General features: G+C 41.3%; 1 protein-coding gene across 6 annotated transcripts in view; it reads right to left on the reverse strand.

Moving 5' to 3' along the window:
- Positions 1-21,406, reverse strand: part of cadm2a (cell adhesion molecule 2a) — a 194,369-nt gene that overhangs the window by 48,909 nt on the left and 124,054 nt on the right. For 3 of the 6 annotated variants that reach the window (XM_027273402.1, XM_019253180.2, XM_019253177.2), the window contains 2 exons: positions 14,136-14,162; positions 3,516-3,665 (listed from right to left, as the gene is read on the reverse strand). In XM_027273402.1, the coding sequence (XP_027129203.1) occupies positions 3,516-3,665; positions 14,136-14,162 (177 nt within the window). The remainder of the gene's footprint in view (positions 1-3,515; positions 3,666-14,135; positions 14,163-21,406) is intronic. The other 3 variants (XM_019253179.2, XM_027273403.1, XM_027273404.1) reach the window with 1 other exon arrangement.

The following is a 21,406-nucleotide window of genomic DNA, read 5'->3' on the forward strand; positions in this document are numbered from 1 at the left end:
CTGCTGCATTAGCCACCTTTTGGATAAAGCTATAATGTATTCAGGTCTACAAAATGTGTGGGATAGTATACTTTATGATGCTTATAAGGACAGGTAAACCCAGATCCTGCCAGACTCCAGAAGGCAGAGGTGGACAGGTCATTAAAGAAAAAGAAGAAGGGATCAAAGCAGTCTGCTGTGGGCTGAAAATGAAAATACAGATGTGGGTAGGGAAAAGGGTTCGTAAATTAGAGCAACCATGTTGAATAAATGATTTAAATGTCATACCTTAGCCAGTGCTCACACATGATGAGTCCACTTAATAGGCCTGCAAATTTCGTCCGGAAAGTAATTACACATAGGTTCCTTCCAATATGGGAATTGTGAATAAATTGTAATTATGCCTCAATGCAAAATTTCTCAATCCAGGAAATAAAGCTATAATCAGGTCCTGAATTACATGAAACCAAAAAAGCAATTTGTAAAATGATATTAGCCTCTTTTGAATCTTATAAAAGAGAGAATCCCTCTTGCCCAGCGCTCATCTCTCGCTCGCTCTCCGTCGAAGCACAGCTTAACTCCCTCAGTGGTAAGTGATGGAAAGGACAAAATTGGCTACTTTCAGGACAATGACTTATTCAAAATTCGCACACATCGGAGCACTTTTGAGAGGACGGAAGACAAGAGGAGTCTCTTTCACTTGACTAGACGTCTTTCGAGGTGAGGCTCAGCCCTGACTTTAAACGACAACAGTCGAGGAACCGTCACCACTCAGAGGACTGTAGTGGAGACGCTTTCTGCATTTGTCTTTGGAAAAGCAATACGTTTATGCTAATGCTCTGCGGCTGACTTTGACAGAGGATGTAGGAGACGTTCTCTGAGATACGACATGCATATACATATAGGCACGTGTCACAGGCACAGACAGATGACGAGGACAAACATTACGCGTTGCCCGCATATGCAGAAGTCTGTAATGTTATTCTATACTGTATATAAGTGGAAAATGTGTCAATTATGTTCATCTTCTTCTAAGTTAGGCTGAAAATGAGTCACGCAGATGTGTTCTTTTGTATAAGGAGAGAAATAATTAGAAAACTCAAAAAGAGTTGTGGTTGAAATTTCTCTATCAGCTTCAAAATACCAGAGAACTCTTCATATTTAATCAGTAAAGAACTCGTGCAGAGCGAAGCAGTTACTTTAAAGCACATTCTGCTCTGTACCGACTAATTGTAACAGAGCAAAGTATGCAAAAAGTTTGGCGAGCTGGGGTTGTATTTTTTTTCTTTTTTTTGCGCAACCGTGTGCTTCCCCTAATCCCCGTCTTCTTCTTCCCAACAGGCAGCAAGGAAAATTAATCTGAAACCTACTGTGCTCGGAGGCGTTTGCAGCTGAGACATCTTTCCTTTCTCACACTGCCACCGGCACTTTGGAAACACTCACCATCTCAGCGCTCCCATCAGCATGTGCATCTGAATTTGCCACGTTCAGCAAGACAACTCCCCGAGCACACACACACACACATAGACACGCACATCAACCGAACAGCAATGCATTTCTGGGGTCTCAGTAGTATCCCTTTGCTTTTCTGATAATAAAAGAGTCCTTGGCTGCTTTTTCAATTCCAATCTTAGAGCTCTGCACCGGATGCCACGTAACAGACCCCCAAGTCCGACCCCTGGTGTGACATGGAATAACCTGCAGAGAACATCAACTGTTGAATTGGATGTTTGGTGCAGCTTTTTTACTGCTGCTCTTTCCAGGGGAAAAAAAGGGGGCAGGTAAGTGAAAGTGTGAATCTTTGAAAATTTAAATGCTCTGCTCAGATGTATGCATTCTGCATGCAAACACACACACACACACACACACACACACACACACACACAAACAGAAATGCACAAGGCAGCCCAGTGGGCAGAAGGATAATGGAAGAAGACTGCGTAAATCCCACATGTGCTTAATCCAGACACTTACAAGAGAGCGTGATTCATACTCTATTACACTCGACTAATACAGCTGAGAGAGGCACTGGGCACAATCATTTCAGCAGACATGAACCAACAAAATAACACCCATGAATCCTCTTTATGGGGACTTTACTGAAGAGGATGTGAAAGGTCAGGAATAAACGCTTTGTACTTATTAGCCATTAAAACATTGGTGGCTTTCTTTGTGTGTATTCGTCAGTGTGTCTATGTGTGTGTGTGTGTGTGTGTGCATTACACTGTCTGTAAATGTGTGCATAGATAACAACATCTGTTGGTAGGTAAGTGTTTATTAGGCTATTCTGTCTCCAGAAGTTGGTTGTGATGAGGTTGTCTTATATAATATACAATTCTTATATTTCCAAACTTATTCTGATTTCTGAAACATGAGTGAAATCCTTCCCATCGAGCATGTTTACATCATTAAATTGGAAGAGCTCCACTCATTAGTTTTCAAATTTCAAGTGGAGCCAGCGCTGCTATCCTGTTATGGTCTGCTGTTGTGACTGTTCTAAAGTCTAAACTTCGCCCTTAATACTCTTATGTTGTAAAGAATTTCACCAAATTTGCCCATGAAATAATTTGGTGTGTAGCAGTATGATGTTGATACCTTGAACAAATGCACCGCCAATTAGCTAATTGGGTGCAAAACAAAACAGCCAATATCTGTTCATGGTGTACTGCAAAATGTGAAAGGGGAATTATATGTAACCAATTGAATGCTCTCATGCCATCAATTATACACAAGGCCATAATGCTGTGCCATCCAAGGCTCAGGTGATTGGATTTATTCTTTTAGCTGCATTTTAATTGATACTGCACTCTATGTGCTGGAGGCAGTACAAACTAAGTACCACAGGATCGCGATGAAGGTCACCGGCGCAGCAGGCCAGATGGTTGACTTTGAGAGTGTGGGCTGGTTCTGATGTTCTAACTTGATCTGAACGACAAATACTGAACTTTTGAGTACGTATATCTTGACGCAGATAGAAAAGTATAGAAAATAAACTTCCACCCTATAGAATATAGTCAACTTGCTCCAACGTTTGGACTGATCATGTTTGTACTTGAGAACAGAGAAGACATTATAGCCCCCAAAATACTTCATGGCAGGTGATGCACACCACTGATCGTCCTGTTTTAAGCTAACTAAGTCAGAAAGACTGGCCTTCAAGTGTTCTGTTCCTTAGCAGAGGTGTGTGTGTGTGTGTGTGTGTGTGTGTGTGTGTGTAAAAATAATAACCACATACTCGCTATTCCCAGAGGAAAGGTTTTAAAGTGTTGTGAGTGAGGCAGGAAAACACAGACAGATGAAATGTGGGACAGATGCTGTGACACAACAAAGACAGCAGCTTATTCAAGTGTCACACACACACACACACACACACACACACACACACACACTGAGAAGACTGAGGGCTTTTTCAGGTTGCTCTCCAACCTAAAAGAAAAAAAATCTAAACCACAACAAACCTAACACGATGAAATCATTGTAAGGCTGGATCTGTTGTGTGGCTGTGCTCCTGCTGCTGCTGTCAATCTCCAACTCACCTTTCTTGTCCCCGAAAAAGAGGGTCTGCTGTGCTGGGTTTGACCACTGGAGGGAGGTGTTGTCATTGTACTCCACACGGCAGGTCAGGTTCGCCGTCCCACCCTCTGTCACCGTCATATTTTGAACCAGAGGGTACTGACCGCTGATGCCTGCGACATGACACACAAGAGAAACATGTGAGAATAAATGAGGGAGAGAGAGAGAGAGTTCACCGAGGTAAACAGATGGTATGTTTCCATTGCTTGATTTGTAAAGTTGCTTCATAAATCAATTTCTTAAAATTTAAAATTCAGCATAGCCACAATCATAAACAACTACAACTATGAAGCTAAGCTACACAGTAATGAAATTCTTTCCAGTGGTAGTTATAAAGTGCCAAAAATAAAGAAAACACTCTTCTGTAACTGGAGGAGCAAATCAGCACCTCACGACACTGCAGCAGAAAGAGAATAAATCTAGTTTATGTCTTAAAAAAAAAGAAAAAAAAGCTTAACATCTCTAATTAAAAAGCAAATGTTCAGGCACGCTGGCCAGTCACTACTCAGTAAATTGGACCCTAACATAGAACACACAGGGGGCATTTAGCCTGCGGTACCAACCCTGAGACCTCAGCTACACAGGGAAGACCAATTAAAAACCATTCTCCGAGGACTCTGTGTGTGCATGTGTGGATGTATGCGTGTGCGATAGCCGCATCCAATGAGAGAAAAAGAAAGATAAACAGAGTTATACAATTCTGTGTTGGCCGACAGAGCTGAGATTCAGCACCACGGACAGGTCGCTATCACAACTGGTTTGTCACTAGCTGCCTGCCAGTTTTTCAGAACCCTGGACAGCTCACACAGTCGTGTGTTTGATTGTGTGCTTTGGCGCATGTGTGTGTATGTGTGTGAGGAAGGCTGTAAGCAAGTAAATAATAATAACCATAAATCTATTCCTGTCCCCATCCCCAGAGGACAGGTTTTAAAGACTGTGTGAATAAAGGCTTAGGTAAGAAAGATTATTCATCCCCAGCTAACTCTCCAGTCTTAAACCACCATCCCCCCAGGAATGGATCATAAAACTGAAAAAAAAGAAAGAAAAGAAAACATATACTTTATCAGGAAATAAAGACATAAGAAAAGATTTTTAAATGAGAGGTTTTTAAATTCACTGTCTGCATGTTTCTGCTTGATAGCGTTCAAACATGCTGGATCAAATTCAGCAGACAAAATAAACAAACCCTTGAATAAGCGCTTGTCTGCGGGGTTAGGAGGTGAGGCAAACCCCATCACTGGCAGATCTGTCGTGAAGGATGTGTTGAGAGGAGAGAGGATGAGGTGAAGGAGGGAAGGAGAGGTAGAGAGAGGTAAGTCAAGGAGCACGGGTCATTTCCAGTGTTGATTAAGGCCTCCCGAGGTTAATCATGCGTGTGCGAGATAGAGAGGGAAGAGGAGGGAAACTGGAGGAAAAATGGATCTGAGCTATGGGAGGCTAGGAATATGTTTTATTCATGAAAGTTTTGCATGACGCATGATCTGCCAACGATTTACCGTTCTCCTGCGCCTGCCCTCGCTCTCTTTATTACTTCCTCTCTTTAAATCACTTGCTTTTTCTCATTTTTCTCATTCACGCAGTTGGGTGACATGCAGCCCAGTGTGATACATTTTATTCCTTTTGTGCTGGGCCAAAAAAAAAGGGAAGTTAACCACCACGCTGAATGGCAGCAATGATGATTTTTTTTTTTTGCACAATGTGACAAAATGTGTGTGTAAATTTGGTTAATTACACCGTTTGATGCGTCAGTGCAAAAATGTCATAGAAGATGGAGACACTCTGGGGACGCACAATACTTGTTGTATTGTCAACTCGGCACTCATGCTTGAAAATATGATCTGCTAGTTTTAGTTAATTAGTTTGTTCCAAATGATCTGGTTTTGACAAACGAGAACACATGAGATTTGTTATGGCAAAGTGGTAAACAAGCCCCGTGGTAATACGTGTGCTTCCAAAATGAATTTCCTTGAACATTATGAAACAAGAACACATCGTGGAACAATTGGAACAAACATTGAGTAGATATTTTAGTGTTGAAAACAGACACGGTTAAGCATCTTTAGAGACGATTTTCAACACTATACACTGTAGGTATCACACATGAGACCTTGAATCCATGTGTATTATAAGTTTACTCATTGGGGACAGAAGATAAACATTAGACATATCAAAATCTCTTTTTGCCTTTCTCTGTCTGCAGCAGTATTAATGCCTACACAAAGTTACAATAGTCCGGGGATCCCTCTGCCTAAGCCCTGCGTCAGTGTCTGCTGCTACACAGTCCAGCGGGACTGAAAGGGCCAAAGGGGCTACAATGATGGTTATATTAGAACAGTGCAGTGCTCCGTACGCCTAATTGGCCGGCGGAGTAGGTTCTCCCATCCTCCCCTCTGGCCACCCAGACCTGATTTTAATGTATCTCCTGAGGGAAGGAGGCAGCTGTTCTCTCCTGATTTCCATGTCTAAATTTAGGTCCCCTTCCCTCACTTCAACTCCACCGCTTTCTCCTACTTTCACTTTCTTGCTCTGTCTTTTCCAGTTCACATCCATTCCACTCAATTCCCTTCTCTCTCTCTCCCTGTGTCGCGTTGCCTCCTCTAGTTGATCCCTGAAGGGTGGCATTTCCACTTTCTTAGTCTCTCATTTTCATATTCTCTCCCAATATTCCCCGGTCTTTCAAATTTATCTTGATACAACCTTCTTTCTTGTGCTCAATTCTGCTCTATCTCTCATGGAGAGTGGGGTCAGTTTAATTGGCCTCGACTTTGACTGACATGCAAAGGCTAAGCCAGGTCAACAACGTCCTCATCTGCATGCCGTTATGTGGTAATGACACAATGAAACTAGCTTTGCTTATTTTAGCTTGAATTGGATTGTATATACAGTATGCATACACTATAGATTCGAGGACAATGGAAGGACTTGATTCATTTGGGAGGGCCGTGCAATGTGGGTTACAGCTGCCTCTAAACAAATCATTATTTCCTCTAGAGACACTAAACCAGAGCCCCATCTCAAACTCCTCCACACGTCTGTCTCCCTAGATGAGCCGAATCTTCAGTTTTAATGGGACCACTCAACACCCTCCCTCCATCAGTGTATTCACTGGCAAAAAATCAAGGCTGGCTGCAAAGCGTCCCCACAATCATTTGGACGCGTGCCTCCCACCACATGAAGTACTGTATTCTCTATTTCTCAAAAGACCAAACTTATCCCAAAAATATATGCCTGTGTGGACAGTGAAGATATTCACAGGGCACGAAGGCACATTCAGACACACAGTACCTATTGCCAAAGCAAACTAGCGGACAAATAATACTGATAAGAGTATCCTGTATGCTTCCTGTCTGCTCTTCGACATGACCTTTCAAGCTAGAGCAGCTGAGTCTACTAACCTTTCTTATTTAGGCATTCAAGAAGCAGAGAGAAAGTGAGAGATGCAGGCAGACAGACGGACAGCCTGGAGCTACTGACCTTTATACCAGGACTGGAGCTCAACTGAGCTGTAGAGCTATGATGTATGGCTGGGAATACAGGATTACAAAATGGATAGAGGCAGTCACAGTTCTGATTAGCTGATTCACATTTTAAGCCAGACGAACGTACCTTATAAACGCAGACATGGGACTGTAAATTTAAATTCAAAGTCTGGAGTCTTATTTTCACATTGACATCACGTCTATTGGTATTTATAATTACCAACATCTGGGAACATGGTGATGTCACTGCATTGAAGCATTAACTGACTAACTTGCACTCTGGTAATGTCATTGCAACATAAGAACACTACAGTAAGTAGAGATGGTCAAAGTTGAACCAAAGATTAGGTATGGTATTGCATACTGTGATGAGTATGTACAATGGTTATTATTAGCTTGGGGAGCGACACCGTGGTCCAGTGCACTTTTGCCACACAGAAAAGGTTGTTGGTTTGAAGGTTTGTTGGGGGTTTGCATGTACTCTCCATATCTGCCTGGGTTCTCGCCGGGAACTCGGGCTTCCTCTCACAGTCCAAAGAAATGCAGGTTAATTGGTGAGTCTAAACTGTCCGTAGGTGTGAATGTGAGTGTGAATGGCTGTTTGTCTCTCAGTGATGAATGACTTGTCCTTGGGTGTCCTTGGACAAAGGCACCCTAAAATTGCTTCCAAAGGCTGCGCCATTGTTATGTGAGTGCATATGAATAGTTAGCTCCTAAAAACTGTCGAGCAGTTGGCACCTTGTGTGGCAGCCAATGCCTTCAGTGTATGAATGTGTGAATGAGATATGTAGTGTAAAAGTGCTTTGAGTGGACAGAAGTCCAAGTCCAAGAATTTACCAGCTTGTATTGGCTCCAGTCCTCCACGACTGATAAGGATAAGCGGTCATGAAAGATGAATGGATGGATGGAGCTTTGGTTTGGGTCATAATCTTGTTGTTCACCTTCGTCTTCTCTTTGTTACTGTCTTAGTTCGGCTAACCTCAGGGTTTGTTTAAGAATTACCTTGAACCACCAGAATTATGCTTTAAACACTGAAATCATATGTGAACTGACACTGACCCAAAACGCATCCCACTGACACGCAGAAGACGACACAGGACATGACAGTCTTGCCATGACCAGTTAGCATCTATAAGGTTGCACAGGTGGCCACACAGCTGGATGCACAAGCTTCTGAGACTGAGTTATTCTCAGAGTGTCAGGCAGCAGGGTGGCTTAGTGATTGGAAAGACTTGCACAAGGTCAAGAGTTTGATCATCTCAAGAGCTGGTGTGAATTCATCAACCAGCCATGTATCCTGTCACAGCGTCCTTGAACGAGGAAAAAAGGAAAAAAAAAACCCTCACTGGTTTAGAGCATCAGCAAAATGTAGAAAACAACAAATGTACTTAAAACTTCCTGGCAGGACTTTCTTTTTCTCTGGACAAGAACCAATTTTAGTTGACAAAAAGGAACACGAAATGTTGTTAGTAACTTCCTGGAAGAAAATCGAAGGTATCAGATAAGTGCATCATCACTGCCTGCCCTCGATCTGGGACTCTTCCTCCAACTGTGACAGTTTTCACACAAACGCTTTCCTTTGAAGAACACGTCGCACAGCTCTCTCCTGTAAGTCAGAAGATTTTGTACTGAAGGAATGAAAAAGAGTGTGAATTTCAATTTATCGTCCATGTAGAAAAGTGTGATTTTCATCTTTGCTCTTAAGAATATTAAAGGATGACCAACAAATAACACACACACGATGGTCTGTGTAACATGCTCCATTCATAGACACAATACTAGCCACATTTGTAATACAATGTAAATGAAAAGTTTTGTGACCTTTAATAAGCTGAAATCTAATTTACATTATTATTACGCAAATAACCTCTTCAGTTTTTCTACTCTGCTCTGTTTCTGAGCGAACTGCATGTTAATATCCGTGTGTGTGTGTCAGTATTTTCAATCTAAACGTTCCCTTCTGACAGTGATAAGACCCCTGCTGTGAGCAAATTGAATGCAACCCCTACAGAAGGTGGAGCTACCTTTATATTCAGTGCGGGCGCACAACCACCTCAGGACAGACACTTTCCGATCTCAAGATATGAAATTAATTAACCGGCACCAGAGAGGCTGGCTATGGCGGTGCTGTTGTCATTTACATACAGTAATTAGACCGGGCAGCTGTTGGTGCTGCCATCACAAACCTGACGTCCAACTCAACCCCTGGAGTCAGAGCAACAAAATATCACCTACTTCTCCCTGGTGCTAACTTACGTGTTGTGAAAGCATGGCCTGGTCAGAGTTATGAGCCGTCAGAGATTTCCAGTGGCATGTGGGGTGTGAAAGGTGTTAACAGACGTCTTTGTAGTGACAAAACATACAGGAAAAATTCCTCCAACAGCACCTTCTTGTGTGCACAAAGCACTACGAGAAACAAACATGCCTGAGCACACAGCAGGAAAAAAAACTTCTGAGGAGCCAACAGCAGCAAAGTCTGTGTTTTATCATTTATAAATGCCTACACGTTCATTTCAAAATGGAGACCAGACACCAATATCATTTGCCAAGAATTCCTGCCCTTGATTCAGCCACATCAATTTAAAGGGCAGAGATATAAACCTCTGCCCATTCTCTCTGTGTAAGCTGCCTGAGTTCAGGCTCGCTCTTTCCAGAATGGCCAGAGATCTCAGTATCCTTTCTGAGCCAAGGGCAGACATCTCATGGTTTTATGACAGAGGTAAACCTGGCCTTCATAAATACTTCATACACTGCTTTTTTTTTTTCTGGTTGGCAAAAGAGAGCAGAAGAAGCTGAGAGCAAAGGCGAGTTAGGAAAGGACAGAAGTACATATTTTGACAGAATAGTGAAAGAGGGGGAGAAGGCTGGGGAGTAAACAACTGAGGCAAGTGCAAAAATAACAAAAGAACAACATCTTAAATGCTTCCTTCTAGCAAAGGGAAGCTGTTTCTCACACTGTTGCATCTCAGATGCTCAGCAAACACAGGAAACGGGTTTAAATTATGCTGCCCTGATTTATGCACAAAATGTAAGCAGATATGAGTGTTTCTGTGTGTGTGTGTGTGTGTGTGTGTGTGTGTGTGCCTGTTTGTACATAATCTCTTGTGCATATACTGTGTGTAAGTGAGCAGTACAATATACACTAAATGTTATTTTCAGTTTGTCCTTTTGAGAATTCACAAAATCCCAGTGTCATCTGTTCTATTTCCAGCGCTACAAGGACACAGAAGGCAAAGCTTTGGCTATGTACAGTATATCTAGCCTCGAACATTTCCACTCTAAATATAAAGTCAAGCAACAGCATGGTGATATGAGCGGTCACCCACACGCTTTTTGGTTTAGTAGGCTGTGTAAATTAAATGTCATCAAAGCATAAAGGTGCGGAAGTCAGATTTATTGTCCTGCTTTTGAAATTCTCAGATTTTCTCAGACTGAAGAGGAGAAGGGACGAGCTCGACGTCTTCTCACCGCAAGAGGCGATTGATGGCAATGCTTTCATATAAGGGTAAGAGCAGGATGATGATCGCAGGCTAGGGTGGTATTCATAAGGGAAATCAGACTAATCATTGCTGCCACCAAACTCCCAAATTCCCCAAATCAACATGCAACAGTCTGATTTCTAATGTGTGCTGATGTGTTAACAGATACTGTTCATTTAAGAGTGATCTGGGGAAATGCTCCACACCCCAGGGGAGAGCTGCAAGATTCAGTGAGGAAAAAAAAAAAAAAAAAGTGCTAGTTTTATAACAGCTCTTATCACTTTGCTTGTTTGTCAGATTTAGTTTGCTGCAAAGGTCTTTAACCACGGCGCACAGTGGCAGAGCTGACGCCGAAGATCTCGTCTCAAAGCAAAAGCTCAGACTGGTCTTACCCAGCGTAAGTGCATTTATTTGAGGAAACTCTCATAACTATTGAAATATCACTTTCTTTGTTGTCCAACAATAAACATCCGTAAATGGCTCTTATAACTCAACAATTAGCCTGAGAATCAGCACAGATTTGCCAAACAGTAAACAAATATAAGCTAAAAAACACAGCGCAACCCCTATAATCCATGACGTTATACATCAAAGCAAAATGGGAACTGTAGTTCCAAAAGGGGCATGATTATCCTCCAAATCAAAGACAAAGAATAATAACAAGAGTGAGAAAATCTGAACTATTACTCATCCTATAAAACCTTCAGCAGGTATCAGGAACAGTAAACATGCATAGATTTAAATTTCAAAGACACAGGTGCCTAGAAACTGTGTGCACACACACATATATGCAGTACGGATGCCATATATCTGTGTTGTGTTTAATGAGGTCCTTTTTCATGCTCATTTACACTCCTGGCACTCCTGATGCTATTATGTTGTCACATTTTCTTAAAATAACCCTGATTTAATCTTCCACCAGTGTGAAAAAAAAAAATGTAGTGATAGAAAATTAATCTCTGGCGCTCTATACAGTAATTGGCTGCACTATATACACACATTTACAAAGGAATATATGCAAGAGGAACCCTTAACCAGTCACTCAGTCCTTCAGTCACATCACACACACACACACACACACACACACAGGCTGGTGGCTGGAGGCTTTGCGGTGAACTGAGCCTTTATCTGCCCACTGATCAGCATGAATCTTATCTGGCTTGTTATGTTTTCCTACCAACAGCCTCATTATAACGATGAGAGAGGCAGGAGGGAGACATGTGCTTGACACTGATCTACACATCCTCTGTTCCTCTATTAAGAGTGCAATGGATTCTCTATACAGTCACAGTGAGGTAGAAAAAGGATGACAGCCAGGTGAGGCTGGCCTTTAAAGAGAGGAGGGGGTCAGCGGTGAATAAGACAGAGATCTTACAGTCAAAACACATGTAGCTGGATGTTAGCTGTGAAGATGGTTTCAATAAATTCCTCGTTCAGACACAGTGGGAGAAAAAGGAAACTCTGCATGGTGTAGTGTAGAGCGGAATATTGCGCTGATGTGATATTGACGCTGTTACCACTGCTGAGGATGATCTGACATGAGCAGTATACCAAATCTATCACTCCACCACAGGCAAACTTAAAAAAAAAAAAAGTCAAGGTTTTTGAACTACAGCGCAGTTATGTACTGTTTGTTTGTACAAAAGCAGCAGTTTAAACACAGCCATCACTACTGCACGTATTAAACAAAAGGCCAGCTACTCACTGTGATTCAGAATCTCTCCAGTAAACGTTTTTTTTTTTGTTTTTTTTAATATTGGTCCCCTGGGAAAGATGCGCCACACAGAGAAGCAGTGGAGAGTGCTCATGAACGACAAACAATGGAGGAGCGCAGTGCGTATTCCCAGGGGGACACTTATGACTCCACTGGATGAGCATGTGCGAAAACAGTCTAGGTTTTCTGAAAATAAAAAATAATTGGAAAGAGCAACAATACAAAACAATTTTTTATCGCCTCTTCTCTTATATATATATATATATATATATATAATAGATATATATATATATATATATTGTCTAGATAGGCCACTTGATTCTGATCAATGTGTTTACTGTAGATGAGGTGTTTTATTTCCACTTTAATATATTAAGTCTGCACACATACACATTTATATTTTGGCTCTTATATTTTCATACTGTTGTGGCTTTATGTACAAATATGGCATTCTGAGTATGAGTGATGTCACCCGTAGGTTTCCAAAGCACAAACCTACAGAAACTATATGAAAATATCATATGCCACCATGTTGCTTGTACTGCTTGTTCTGCCTCTTGGATAATCTAAAAATCGGTGAAGAAGTGGATCATTGGTGGACTTGAGGCGAACCAAATGACACCTGTGTGCTGAAACAAGCCATCTCTAACGGGACCTACCTGTCAATCAAAGTGGCCAGCTGTTAATTACGGATAACTTTAAGCCTTAAGATAATTTGAACAGGTGAGTTTAGTTGTTATGAACGGGGAAATTAGATCTAGAGACCAGGCTGTTAACATGTTTATTTCTGCTGTGAAGTTGAACATTTTAATATGGCGCTTATGGAGGTTGTAGCCAGCCTCAAGTGGAAACTCGAGGACTTACAGTTTTTAGCACTTCCACGTTGGCTTCACTTCACAGGCACATTATAGAAACATGGCGGACTATGTGGAAGTGGAAGTGTGGCCTGTGTAGATATAAAAGGCCCATTCTAACAGAAACAGGTGAATATACACTAATCAAAACAGAGTTATGAATTTTATTTAGCATTTCCTTAAAGGTAAACACTTACACTTGACAAAAAACTTAGGATGACTTATTATTACATCTGTTCATGATATGGCCTATGCTTCTGTAATCATTAGCCAAAGATGGTAACTAAACAGGATGAGATTATGATCACGGTTGACTAAACTCACAGTTTTTGAGAGGCATATTTACTGAAGCACACAGCTGAATGGAATCAGGTTATCTCCTTTCAAATAAACACTCTGCCTCTCCTCTCTGACTCTCTCTGATCTATAATCCGCTCTCACTGCCATCCCGCGGAATGATGGAGAAGATTTTGATCAGTGTAATTTACTGCCACCTTTCCAGAGTCTGGCAATGGTAAAGGGCAATATCACAGAATTAAATACTCAATTATTAATCTGATGACCTCGGACTGTCCTCTTCAGTGTTTACGAGCTTGAATAATTTACTGGCAAATATGAAAAACACTATCAATGAATACTGACACTAAGATGAGCTTCATGCTGTCGTGGTGCAGCCATTTTTAAAAGCAGGAAAACACATTCTGATCCCAAGCAAGTCATGTTTTCCACTAGTGACGAGTAAATAATGTGTAGCGTAGTTTAGTGTGTTTACTAAAGTCCAACATGAAAATCCCATTAAAACCAAACTGTGTATTGAAAGCTAAAAAGAAATTTGAAATTGCAGTTTGAAAAACTTCTCTGGCACCTTACATCAAGACATCAGGATGTGACTGTGCAGGAAGCAAACAAACAAATGCAAAAAAAAACTAAAACTAGAGAATAAGGGCAAACAAAGTGCAAACAGATTCCATTTTAGAAAGATAAAAATCTGTTTGACTGCGCTGATGTTAGTCTGACTGAGTTAGAGGCAAAGCAGGGAAATGCAGCCACAACTCACCTCGAACTTTGCCTTTTGAAGCCATCACTGGAGTCCCCAAGCAGACAAGAGGGGGGTTGGATGAACAGCAAGAGAGGCAGATGCCAGAAAACAGGAGGAGAGGAGAAAAAGAGAACAAAGACAGAAGACAGAGCAACTGATTAGATAACTGCAGGGAGAACAGAGTGCCTGTCTCTGCCGCGTATATATATATATATGCAGAAACAGCATTGTCTTTATCTTGAATGTCAATCACGAGTGCTGAAAGCCTCCGATCGGTCAACCCTGAAAGGGAATGTCCTGATTTAGCTCATCAGCAAATTGAGACCTTACAGTGTGGCACCTTTTAATTAGTCGCATCACATCATCTGGATCATGCAAGGAAGCTTGCCGCTTTCTAATGAGCTTGCAAGACCCATAAGGATATGGGCATACTGTAGATATCATGTTGTTGATTAGTGAATGCTGTGCTTCATTTGTTTTTCGCCGGAAATTTCAGACTTTCTTTACACTTGATTATCTTCGTTTTAGCTTATATGGCTTCAGTTGTATGTTTACATACGAGTAATGATATATGTGTGCACACTGGTGCATCTTATTAGGATATGACTGACAGCACTGTAATCGCTGAGGAGAAGCGCAAACACTAGACAGATCATCGAGCAGAAGAACATGCCATGATAGTGGAGGGTTCACTGAACAGCTCGCTGAAAACCATATAGGCAGATATATATCCATGTATAAAACCTAAAGGAGACCACGACACAGACCTAACCAACAACGAGAGCGTCACCTCAGAGACGTCCTGCCGGTAAAACCTAATAAACAACATATATTGTCTATCAGTGCGTGTGTGCGTGTATGCGAGTGTATCCCGAGGGAATGACTCTTATGCTTCACACACACTGCTTTGCCAAATTGATGGATCTATTGGAATGCCTCCAGTGAGCCCGAAAAAACCTGTGCAGCTCTAAGAGACAGCGCTTGAAAAGGAATGAGAGAGGAAGAACAAAGAGAATACAACCGCAGGTGTCTGCAGGTTATAAAAAATTATTGTGCTTTCTTTTCGATTACACATTAATAAATCACTCGCCCTGTACACAACGCGTCTAGAATTTCACATTTTGTCGAAACACGCGCACTGTAAATACGCTTAAATTCATTTTAAGCTAGACATGCAAGCCAGCTGCCGAACAGCCCGACCAATCTTCAGACTCACATATTGTTGTGTTTATACTTGAGTGCCTGATAGCCAATTTCCAGAGGCTGATGGAGATGATTGCGTTTTGTTAGTACTATTTCACAGCTCGCCAAGGTGTAAGATATATAGGGTGAGGAAATGGGAAAGTGGAAGAGAGAAATGCATAATTTACTTTCATCTTTTTGTGATATTTAAACTTCATTTGCACACATTTATGGACTAAAGCATCACAGTATATTCAGTGGCGGTCCACAGGCGGCAAACAAGAGAGGAGCAATGAGCAAAAGACAATCACGTAAGAGAAAAAGTACTTGTGAGGACAAAAGCTACACTCTCTCTCTCCCACACACATGCAGCTGGTGAAAATTTCACACCTTGCTGCTATGTTCACTGGTCAAGAGGGAGAGGGACCTAAAGAGAAACAGGCCAACGGATGTCACATCTCTACCAACACTGCTTTCCACATGAGACTGATGGGTTTGTGAAATATTCCCACAGCAAAGTCTGACCTCGCTCTATTCCTGCCTTTCATCCCTGCTGTCAAAGTACAAGTTCCCTGTCACAACTGCGGGTCTGTGATCTCTCCCAGTGATTTCCCGTGAAAAAAGAAAAGAAAAGAAAAGAAAGATGGAAAAAAAAAATTACATTGGCCACATCATTCACTCGTAACAACAGCTAAATAGAGATGGCGAGAGAACGAGAGAACACAAGCTGCAAAGAAGAGAGAGAAATGGTGGGAGTCTTATTCACTACACTTTTTGCATTTGTATCTCAGAGTATTACAGTTGCCAGGCAACCAACACAACAGTTCGGTAAGTCCTGACAAGCTGAAATTGAATAAAACGCTTTTCTTTCCATTCTCCCGTTTCCCATTCTGCCATGCCATGAGCAGAGTATTCCAATCGATTGTACAATGGCCACCTCTCACATGCTCTCAATACTCCTGACTGGACAGAATGCGACAAAGATGAAACTTGCATCTGAATGGGATCAAATTTGTATATTTATCTATCCGTTTCAGTGTTGCATGAAGTGAGTATTAGTATTATTATATGGCATATATACAGAACATCCCCCCTCCTGTATATATCATGTATATATAGTGTATTCTATGCTACTATCTATACTATACGTTCACAGCCAGCTGTTTATTCTGTATATATTGTCGACTAATTTAATAACTTTTATTTACACACAATAATCACTGTTCATATGGTACATAACTTAATTATAACTTAAAAATAACTGTATTAACTTAATTAACACACTATATAATTTACCTGCTCACAATTGCTGTTGCCAAGCTGCAGATATGTTGGTATATTCATAACTCTGTCCATACTGTTTATACTGTATATACCTTATATCATATTCAGATTTATATTCATACACTGTTATTTATATATTCTTCTCTGCGCTTTATTTTTTTTGCACCTCTGGTTAGATGCTAAACTGCATTCCATTGTCTTAGTAAACTACAACAGCAACACCGTACACATGTGGTACATATTTAGTCGTTTCTGTACATTTCTCTGCACAAAATTTCTCATTTATGTTTTCACATTTCATTAAAGTGTGCGGATAGCTAGCTTAAGTGGAAACACAGATGGCATACACTGAGCACTGGCCATTTAAACCAACTACCTCACTGAAGCTAATCTTTGTGAGAGTGCAGTTAACGTTGACCGTCTATATACTCGGTGTGTTATGACTGCACTTGTGGTTACGTAAGGAGTAACTTTATCTTCACTGCACCCGTCTCTCCTCCTGCTCCACCGGGGGGCGGCAGAGGAGAGACTCGATCTGAGAGAATGAAAAGTGAGTGACTGCATGCTGGCGGAAGAGAAAAGCTCACAGTTGTAAGCAGGTTGTTCTCTGTCTCTGTAACTGTCAGCGGGGACCTGTCATAAATAAACTGTGTGATAGTTCATACAGACACCACCTACTGTGACACACACACACATACACACACACAACGGTGATCATAGTATTCCCTTAGGGTATAAGTCTCCTGGGAGGACGTGTTCAATTGCAACATCCTTCCTGTTCTCCTCTTCTTCTTCCTTCTGTGTTCTCCTCCCTTCATCTTGTACTCATTCAGGAGTTTGTCTCACCTGCCTTTTCATATTCACTCTCCTTATTAACCCTTTCCCCACCCTTCTGGATTTGTTTCCACCCCCCCTGCGGGTCACCTTTTTCACAGTGGCAGATATATTCAGAGTGTGACACACAGTGAAAAGCCTATGGAGATCGATGTGTGCAGCGTGGCTCTCCGTGCTGTCACATAGCATGATGGAGAGTTCAGCTTATCTTTCGTACAGCAGCAGCTGTTTTGCCATATGTTTGATGTACTCCAGGCCCTTGGAATCCAACCAATATTCCACCGGTGAGCAGATTGCTGTAAAACCTTAACACACTCTTTGTCACCTTATGACTTGGCCGTACATGAAGCCATCGATCCACGCATACCCGAGAGCATAAAAACGGCGAGGAGAACATACATTGTGACACATATTCATTCATTGCAAACCCTGCGCGTGTTTGTGACTTTTGATTTTTTTTCAAGAGAATCATCAGCATAAAAATAGCTCTGAATGAGTGCATTTAAATCTTATTTGATTTTGCGTCGAATGTTTTTGAATCTTATTTGATTTAGCGCAGCGTTTTTCTAAGGGCTGCAATCCATCTCAGGGTAATAAAGGAGATGGTAAACAGTGTTAATAGATGGAATCAAGCTTACTTAACGCAGCTTATTGCCACCATACTGCCTGCTTTATTAGATCTGTTTACCTCATCCTTGTTTTCTCACATCACGGCGAGACACACATCTGTTTGTTTTGTCATTTAATCTAGCGTATTTGATTTCCACTCCTTAACACAATTACATGTACATATCCTGTCCCCCGTCCACGGCACAATCATCTGCTCATAAGCTGAACACACGTGTTGATGACACACACACACACACTTTATAACATTTGTTATCATCCTTATTAAAGATGGTCCACAGCAGTGTTTATGGTGTCACAGTGACGACCTTCCAGATTGTTTTTTTTTTTTTTTTTTTTTTCTTTTCCTTCCCTTGCTGAAAATAACCAAATCTGGTGAGTCACCACCGCCAGACCTTGTGTGAATGACACCAGGCAATCTGGAGCCCAGAGCATCTTCTTAGTTTAATGTTTCCAGTTAACCACACAGTGATCAACTCTTGCATATACAGTATATGTTCTGTAGCAGCGGTAATAAAAATAGCCATCCTGTCAGTGCTGTTAACAGCATGTCAGACTTGTAAGATAGAGGCCTGCCTTAAGAAAGGGGACTGGCTATTTTATTTTAATGAGAACATGAGAATATTTAATGGAGGCGTGAGAGTACGTGATGAAAGTCTGAGAGTAATAAGTGCAATATTTTTTCTTTATAACACCTGCGTTGTGATTTGGGTATCATCTGGAGGCTAGAGACAAAGATAATGACTCAGGGGATTCACACTTTATTGCTGATTGTCAATGGCCCGCAGCTAAGAACACAGTGAACACATCAGGGCAACACACCTGATGAATTTTGCAATAATTTGGGCCATTTTGTTTTTTTAATGTTAGTATAGATCAAGTGCACTCCCAGATGATAATTTCAGCTTCAGATCAACTACTAGCTATTTTTCTGGCTTCAGTTGGTGAATGTGCATTCACACACAGATAAATATAATCATGCATATGCAGATAAAATAAAAACAAAATAAACACAGAATGTCAGATAATAAATAACCAAAAGTTGCGAAATATTTCCTTACTTCCACATCTGCTCCGTGATCTCTGGCAATCGAGGACTCCGCCGACTATGGGAGGTTCATATCGAGGTCAGTGCAACACCATATGCCATGTTATACAAGAGAAGGGTTGCGAGGCGTGGGGGCAGTTACACATACAGCAGCAGATACTTATTTTTCCCTTTATTTCTCTTTTTTTCTTACTTTGCTTTGGTTGGGATCAAAACTTATACATACAGTCTGGTATGTGTTAGAACAAATGCAGTTAAATGAGTTCTGATATCTCGTCTGTTTATTTATAAAAAAGAATAACTGGAAATAGTTTTCTTCTTCTTCTCTAGCTATCTGAGTGATAATGATTTTCTAATATATTCAATGTTTCTGAAGCAGTTAGTCATATGTATGCAGAGCCAGTAATACAGAATGTCTCCAGTATATATAGAAAACAATAGAAGAGGCATTATTACACATGAACAAAGAGGATTAATAAGTCAAACCCACTGAACTTGAGCTCATTGTTGCTGTTTGTTTTCTGTAATATAGCATATGCCAACCAAGCATGAGTATTTATTTAGAGCTGTGATTTAACTGTTGGCCAGTGATACCGATTTTGTATGAACATCTGCCATACAATTAGGAACAAGTTTGTCCTGTGGCAAGACAGATGTTCCTATTCATTAGTAAACCAATACTAATTTAGAACAAGCTTTAGTGTTGAGAATAAAAACATTGAAGATTAATAAGAAAAGTCATTTGTATTCTCCTGAAATTCTTATGTTACAGTCTTGGCTCTGGTGTCCAATCGTCTGTTCGGGGAAGAGTACATGTAGTACAGTCTGAACACAATCCACAGACAGCGGTATAGGAGGAGGGCTCGGTGACAGTGGCCCGGTGGTTTTAATGTCAGGACATTTTGGTTTACAGCTCCTCTGTCACTTGACTTCAAAGCTGTTCCATAAGAAAGGTCACAACATGCACAGCTACACAAAACACACATATGGACACCACTTACTTCAACTACTACTACACACACACACACACACACACACACACACACACACACACACACACACACACACACACACACAAGCACAGCAAAAAATGGAATTCTAGCGAATGCATACCTCACTGGTTTTAGTCACAGAATGCACACCCCCATATATCTCACCCTCCCACACACGCAGCAGACCTCATCAGAAACAAGTGACAGTATGCAGTATGTACCGCACACAATCCTGTCCCCGTGGTTAGGGTAGTTTCATATATCATGTTAATTAACTGAGACACTGCTAGACAAATGGTGAGCTTGGAACTCAGATCAGATTTTATCTGGATGGAGTACAGTTCTCAGATATTTGACATCCCAGATGTCAAAGAAGTTTTCATAAATATTTAATCCAAAATAGTGTGCCTTGCTTTTAAACCCCTCGGCTTGGAGGGAGCTAAAAACCACACGCTGTATTTGAGGATGTGGCTGTGACTGAATCTATGATTTTCTCCTCTCTCACAGATATGTGAACTCCCTCAAAAGCTAAACGTTCATAGAGGGCTGCGAGCATTACCTCTGTCTTTGCGATGTGGCATCCGGCCTTTTATAAACTCTAAGTATATGGTGTACATACAGTGGCAATTATTCTTGTGACTTGTAGGTGATTTTTGAGTGTTTGTGTCCTATTGGCATATAGATTAGATTAGATTAGATTCAACTTTATTGTCATTACGCATGTATAAAAACAAGGCAACGAAATGCAGTTTAGCATCTAATCAGAAGTGCAAAATCGAAGTGCAATATATACAGTTAATGCAGTACTTACAGTAGCGCGAAGGCATAATATGTAGAAATTGTGTGCAGATAAAGTGCAATTGAACAGCTGTGCAAGTCCAGGGGTGATCATCTTTTGGCAGAGTTCAATAGGGTGATAACTGAGGGGAAGAAGCTGTTTCTGTACCTGCTGGTTTTAGTCAGTAAGCTTCTGTATCGTCTTCCAGACGGGAGGAGCTGAAAGTGTCTGTGGGCTGGGTGGGAGGAGTCTTTGAGGATGCTGCGCGCTCTGCGCAGACGTTCGGCGGATTTCACCACCCGCTGCAGCGCCTTGCGGTCAGCAACAGAACAGCTCCCATACCAGACTGTTATACTGTTGGTCAGGATGCTCTCTATTGCGCATCGGTAGAAGTTGCCCAGGATGTCGACAGACAGGTGTTTTTTTTTCAGAGTCCTTAAGAAGAAGAGACGCTGATGGGCCTTCTTTACCAGGTTGGAGGTGTTGGTTGACCAGAACAGGTTCTCAGATATGTGGGTCCCCAGGAATTTGAAGCTGGGGACTT

Source organism: Larimichthys crocea, chromosome XXII (genome assembly GCF_000972845.2).
Source record: "Larimichthys crocea isolate SSNF chromosome XXII, L_crocea_2.0, whole genome shotgun sequence".
Lineage (NCBI taxonomy): Eukaryota > Metazoa > Chordata > Actinopteri > Sciaenidae > Larimichthys > Larimichthys crocea.